This window comes from Castanea sativa, chromosome 6 (genome assembly GCF_040712315.1).
Source record: "Castanea sativa cultivar Marrone di Chiusa Pesio chromosome 6, ASM4071231v1".
Taxonomy (NCBI): domain Eukaryota; kingdom Viridiplantae; phylum Streptophyta; class Magnoliopsida; order Fagales; family Fagaceae; genus Castanea; species Castanea sativa.
Genome location: NC_134018.1, coordinates 38633814 through 38640658, shown reverse-complemented (window position 1 = coordinate 38640658; position 6845 = coordinate 38633814). Strand labels below are relative to the sequence as shown.

Sequence of the window (6845 nt, the reverse complement as noted above, 5' to 3'; positions counted from 1 at the left end):
GTGTGAGATAAAACTACTTTCACTTGTTCTCATTACTTTGTAAATTTTTGCAATTTGTATTTGAATTCCTTTTATATCTACTTGTTCAGTTAATTCAATAGCATTTTTCATTGTTTTTTGAAATGAAACCCTATTCTTTAATCCTTTCACATGAGGAGAGGAGAAGACTCTTAAAAGAAAAGTATTGAGTTTCTTCAAAGAATAAATTGATAGATTTTTGGGGGTTGAAAGATACTCGCATTTGTGAGTTAATAATTTGTAATTTTTTGTGTGTGAGAGTTATTGGATGTATTGAGACTACGGAAATATGAGGTTCAAGTGATAGTGGTTATAATTCATATCATTGAAAATAGATTTCCGTTGGCATTGCATGTACATATTATAGGTGTGGAAATGACTGAACTATGCTAAGTATCATTGTCATGTGTGGATGCTTTTTTTTTTTTTTATTCGTGTGAATGCATCTTTACTAGCTTCAATACAAAACATAATTTCGTTTTAACTTGAGGGAGTTTGGAAATATTGTCTCTTGGGTATTAGTATACAAAGCCGCATAAAGTAGTGTGAGATAACACTACTTTCACTCGTTCTCATTACTTTGTAAATTTTCATATTTCAGATCCTCTCACCAAAGGTGGAAAAGGGGAAAAAATGTGAGTTTTAAATAGCTTGAGAATAAAATAAAGTAAACTAGAATGCCGTAATTGGTCAAGTTAGTATTGTTTAATATATATCTTATTACAGGCGATACTATCTTATGTTCTCATCTTATAGAATGCGATTCTCACAAACATAATGCGTGAAATCCATATACTTGTAAGAGTTATGCCCCTTGAGACGGGTCCATAATATATTTTTTCCTACAATAGATGATGGTGAAATCAAAGAAATTTTATTTACTCAATAGGAAACACAACTATTACACAGGATGGCCTAAGCTTCCTTTGAAATATCATGTACGGTTTCTTCATGAAATTAAACTAAACAAACAGGCATTAAAAAATGGCGATTGGATGAGAGTGGATTAGAAAATTGGAAAAACAAAAAGCAAACAAATTATGGGATAATCATTCCAAATAGAAAAGCATTGGAACTAGCTTTTCTCCCGACCTGATGATATGTGTCATCATGCACCTTTGCTCATATCAACCCCTCTAGCTTACCCCCTTAGTCCCTGCCAACTTTAACTTTTCACCGCCTCCCACAACATAATTGTATTTTATTCCACCTAAAAAGTAGATAATTAAAATGACTGCAAACATATTTTATATTGAGAGAGAGAAAGAAAGAAAGAGAGAGAGATCCAATCTAGCATATATGATCAGCTTGTGTAGTTAGGGTTGAGAGTACTTGAGACCATAGGAAACCAACTCACTCTCTCTGGGTTTTCTCTTAATTCAGTTAGTAATTATTACTCACTTAATTTGTTGTCCTTAACTTTTATTCTGGGTTTACTCATAGATAGAGTAGCAAACCAAGAAGAAAAAGCTCAGGATGCTAGAAAATATGGCTGAAGAAGCACTTCCAAATGGTTTTGTCGAAAACCCAATTGCCGGATCCAATCCTCCTGCTTCAAAGAAGAAGAGAAACCAACCAGGCAACCCAGGCAAGTTTCTCTTTAAATCTACTTTCCTTTTACAATCTTTTTCTCTCTCGCTCTCACTCTCTCTCTTTATGGTATTGGGTATATTCAGATTAATTAAAGATTATCAAATGTTGATTCCTTGACACAGATCCTGAAGCTGAAGTTATAGCTTTATCGCCAAAGACCCTCATGGCCACCAACAGATTCTTGTGTGAAATTTGCGGGAAAGGTTTCCAAAGAGATCAAAATTTGCAACTCCACCGGAGGGGACATAACCTTCCGTGGAAGCTCAAGCAGAGGACCAGCAAGGAAATAAGGAAGCGTGTTTATGTGTGTCCCGAAAAGAGTTGTGTTCACCACCACGCTTCTAGGGCTCTTGGAGACCTAACTGGTATAAAGAAACACTTTTGTCGAAAACACGGAGAGAAGAAGTGGAAGTGTGAGAAGTGCGCAAAGAGATATGCTGTGCAGTCAGATTGGAAAGCTCACTCCAAGACCTGTGGCACTAGAGAGTACAAATGTGACTGTGGGACTGTATTTTCAAGGTAATTATTGCTTTTTTTTTTTGGTTGGGTAGATTTTATGGTGCTATATATATATTGAGACTGAAATTTTATGCAAAAGTAGTAATAGGGTCAGTAGTCTGAGGAAGATAATTGAGGCAAATAAAGGTTCAATAAAATAATACTTGTGGTTGTAATATCTTTGTCTGTGCGTGTGAGATATAGATCATCATCATCAGTATTCTCAAAAACTTCAACGAAGGAAATCAAGAAAGCAAATGAAGCGTGAAAGTGATTTTTGTGGTTGTTGTATATCCTTGTCTGAACCTCTCTCTCTCTCTCTCTCTCTCTCTCTCTCTCATACACAGACACACACACATGACACATGAGGGAAAAGAGAAGGGGCCCTAGTGAAGACAAAGAACTTGTTAGAAAGACAAATATGAGCGATATTCGTCCTCTAATGAATTTATCTTCTTACATAAAATTTCTCATATGGAATTCAGTATCTTAAGCATCCCTACTATATATGTCACTTCTGCCGCTGGTTATGCTTTTGTAATTTTTTCTCTCTCCTCAATAATTAGTCGGTGGTTCCAATAATTTCGATACCAATGTAGACAAATTTGTTCTTACTGTATTTCCAAATACAATTTTCTTCATATCAAATTTATTACATTTCTTCTATTTTGTATGATTATTCTATGCTAAAGTTTTATCCATGCCTCTCTTAATTTTTATATCATTATTCTTGAAATTAAATTAATCTTTTGTATAAATTTTTTTTTTTTTTTTGTGAGCAGGCGAGATAGCTTCATCACTCATAGGGCCTTCTGCGATGCCTTAGCTGAAGAAACAGCTAGACTGAATGCAGCCTCCAACATGAACAACGCAGTGGCCAACAATATCAACTATCATTTTATTGGGACTCCACTAGGGCCTAGCATGGCACAACATTTCTCTTCTATTTTCAAGCCAATCTCGAGTAATGATGAAGCAATCAATCAAACTACACGAGGACTACCCCTATGGATGGGCCAAGGATCATCCCAAGGCCAGGAATCAATAGGGAATACCAATCTCCATGGGATTCATCAACTTGGGTCAGTGAGTTCAGGCGGGACAATATTTGGTGATCCACTAGTTTCATGCTCAAATCCTCCACCATCAGATTATCAGCTAAATTGGGTTTTTGGAAATAAGCTCTCTTCGAGTAATGCCGTAGAGCTAACTGCAAGCAATTCACTTCCATTAACAAAGGAAGCTGGAACACAGCTTCTTAGTGTTCCTTCCTTGTACAGCACACAACACCAGTCTCATCAAACACCTTCAGCAAACATGTCGGCCACGGCTTTATTACAAAAAGCTGCACAAATTGGCGTAACCACAACTGACCCATCATTCCTTGGGAGCTTTGGGTTGAGGTGCAGTGATAGCCAAGTTCGAGATGGGAACAAATTGTGTGGAGTACTGTATGGTACTTCAAATCCAATACTCAGTACTAATATTGGAAATGATGTAGAAAACTCGGCAGGTGATCTATTGCAGGTACACCCTGCAAAACGCAGGCACACGATGAATGAAGAAAGCGGTGGTGGAGGTCAAACAAGGGACTTTCTGGGTGTGGGAGTACAAACCATTTGCCACCCTTCATCAATCAATGGTTGGATTTGATCATAAGGGAATAAGTTCATGGCTTGCAATGGAAAGCAAAGTTGATAATAAAGTGAAGTTTGGAGTTGGAAAAGAGATTTATTAAGTAATTGGTAACTTTGCAGGGAAGGAAAAGGTAGGCATTGAGTGCTTGATGGGGGCTAAAAGTTTTTTGCTTAGAATACTATTGAAGAGTTGAAGGAGGGAGATCCATGCATATTCTCTTGAACCCTGAAAGCTGATCCCTTTTGAATATATGGTGACTTTTAATTTTGATTAAAGGGGGGTGGAGTAGTGGGGGAAAAGCAAGAGCCCCTTTTGGACCCATTATTGCATTGTTTCACATCTGTTATGGTTGTTGCTTGTCAAACTGGACTTAAAAGAGAATTTCCAGTGACAAAAGCTTGATTCTAGTACATATAGGCTTTAGCCTATTGCTTAAAATAAACTATTGTAGCTTTTCAATCGCCCATCCATGAATACTTGTACTATATAACATGATTAGCTATAATACATGCAAAATATGGGACAGAAGATAATTAAAATTTTTGTGTAATCCCCACCATAATGTGATCTTATCTTTTGTTCAACTCTTTCATTTTTAATTGATTTCAAATATGCATACTTGCTCCCATAAAATATATATATATATATATATATATATATATATATATATATATATATATATATATGCATGCTTGCATTCTTCAATTGAAGAGTACCAAGTTATCTCAAGTCACATCTAACTACAATAAAATTAGGTATAGTTTGTGAGCATTTAACTAGGGGATGTGGAGGAGGGTCATTCATGTTATGTATTAATTGTTGGATCTAACCTGTAAAATCACTTCTTGGGTCTCTTCTTTTTTTTTTCCCACTAGTTTTTAAATTTTTTTTTATGGTATATTTTCATTGTGCGTTTAGAATACATGTTTTTTTTTTTTTTTTAATTTATACTGTTTAGAATATATGTTTACGGTTGATGTGACCCTCTTCTCCTCCACAATAGGTTTTATCAGCCCTTTGCATGAGAATCATACCAATCAAGAAATGAAAAGGCAAAATAAGGATCAAAAAGAAAAAGAAAAAAAAGGAAAAAGAGAAAAAGAAACCATGTTGTACCAGTCTCTTTGACTTTGTTTTACTTTTGGTTACATGATGGAATATGGGTGTTTAGTGGTGTGTAGTACAAGTTATGAAAGTGTTGTGCACACCACAAACTCTTGAGCACAACTTCAAGTTGATGTTGTTGCTCATAATAACATCGCTCCAACAGTTTTTTTTTTTTCTCAATAATTTAATATTTACAATAAAAATGAAAGATTTAAATTTTATATATCTCTATTGAAAATATCAAAATTATCAATTAACTGAATTACAAAACTTATGTGAGAAATATTTCATACTCTCAAACTTAGTTTTTTTTTTTTTTTTTCATAATTCCAAGAGGTAGATGGATTTATTTCCCCACCTCTGTAACTTCTTTTTCTTCCTCTTTTTTTTTTTTTTTGTTTAATGAAAAATATTATTCAGAAAAAATGAAAACTACTCTTGAGCACCTCGGAAGTTTTTAAGTCCTAAACCTTGATGTGCCATGACCCATTTATATAATGTATCATGTACCATGTATGTATAGGTAAGATGTCTTGGGAAAAGAAAATAATTGTCATCAAGTGTTTGTCGTGTTATCCTTGTGTTTATGTTTCCCACATCAACCATTGTCAAAAAAAAAAAACACAATGGGGACCTTCAGGATTGCCGAAAACCTACAAAAGAGAACAAGGGATAAGGGTTTTATCTCCTGGCTTATTTAGGGTGACCGCAATCTGACCCATAATGGATTTTTTTTTAGGAACAACCCATAATGGATTTTGTTCATATTTCTTGACTCCTTGTACATGTTTACGAAGCTTAAATTATTTTAATTTGTTTAGTTATCTCGTACATATTATAGAATACCCGGGAATAGTAAAAATGCGGCTATAGACATCTTTTTTTTTTCTTTTTTCTTTTTTTCTTTTGTAGTGCTCATACTTTGATAAGGCAAAAGCAAAGATAATTTTTAGCTTAATCTGGGTCCAAACTCAACAGAATTGTTATGTCATGTGAGATATCCGGCTTGATAAAGGCAATAATTTTAAACAAGAATTATTTATTTATAAATTTATGAGATTTTTATCACCGCACACCTTTGATGCGATGGTCATTCCACAATTATAAGTGCTTGTGGGGTGTGGGGGCAAGGGCCGGAGTTCAAGTCTCCAGGAAAGAGCTTCACACACATATATACTTAAATTAGACTAGAGTAGAATTCTATCTTGTATAAAAAAAAATTATGAGATTTTTCATTCTTTTATATTTTATTTATTCTCTAAAATATTTAATAATAAAATTATCAAGTGGCCTTTACTTTTATAAGTGTATTATAATAGATTTTTTTCACATCAATTGTACATTAAAAAAAAAGGACTATTTGTATAATTTGGCTCTCTCCTACACGAGTTATATATATATTTTGTGGGTACAAAAATTTAATAAAGAGATCAGGACACATGTCATACCTGACGCCGAGGAGGCCATTGTAACTCCGAGGAGATCACGCCCTCGGAGGGTAAGACCACTTTAGTGGCACATTACCAGAGGAGGTCACATTGGAGAAGGAACTTCGGGGAAGGGGCTACCCTGACTGAAGGGATGGTGACTGCCACCACATTTAATACTATATCTGGATGAGCATACCATATCACCTCGGTAGCTAACATAGGAACATACTACCTAGAAGATCTGGATGAGCATGTTGTACCACGCCCCTAAAATGTAAATAACCTGTGAATGTATTATTATTAATGAAAGGCAGTTCAGCCATGCTTCTGTCAAAATTATGTGTCTTCCTTGTTACTTGTTTGAATATTAAACAAAACATTAGTCATGCCTGGCTCCTCGGACCACATACCTTGGGTAAATTAATATTCTTAGCTACTTACTTAAGTGTTAAACAGAACCTTGGTTATGCCTGGCCCCTCGGACCACATGCCTTGGGTAAATTAATACTCTTCATCACTTGTTTGAATATTAAACAGAACCTTGGTCATGCCTAGCTCCTC

General features: G+C 35.0%; 1 protein-coding gene across 1 annotated transcript; it reads left to right on the top strand.

The window, feature by feature from the left end:
- The first annotated feature begins 1250 nt into the window (after positions 1–1250).
- On the top strand, positions 1251–4211 carry LOC142638434 (zinc finger protein MAGPIE). Its single transcript, XM_075812469.1, has 3 exons — positions 1251–1606; positions 1734–2130; positions 2892–4211. Exons 1-3 carry the CDS (start codon positions 1495–1497, stop codon positions 3760–3762), a joined length of 1380 nt encoding a protein of 459 aa, XP_075668584.1. The 5' UTR covers positions 1251–1494; the 3' UTR covers positions 3763–4211.
- The last annotated feature ends 2634 nt before the right edge of the window (positions 4212–6845 follow it).

Bases quoted from the DNA above. Each gene is read 5' to 3' on its own strand.
- LOC142638434 (XM_075812469.1), top strand. From the start codon at position 1,495: ATGCTAGAAAATATGGCTGAAGAAGCACTTCCAAATGGTTTTGTCGAA. The intron at 1,607-1,733 runs GCAAGTTTCTCT...TCCTTGACACAG, and splicing joins AAACCAACCAGGCAACCCAG to ATCCTGAAGCTGAAGTTATA. The intron at 2,131-2,891 runs GTAATTATTGCT...TTTTGTGAGCAG, and splicing joins TGTGGGACTGTATTTTCAAG to GCGAGATAGCTTCATCACTC.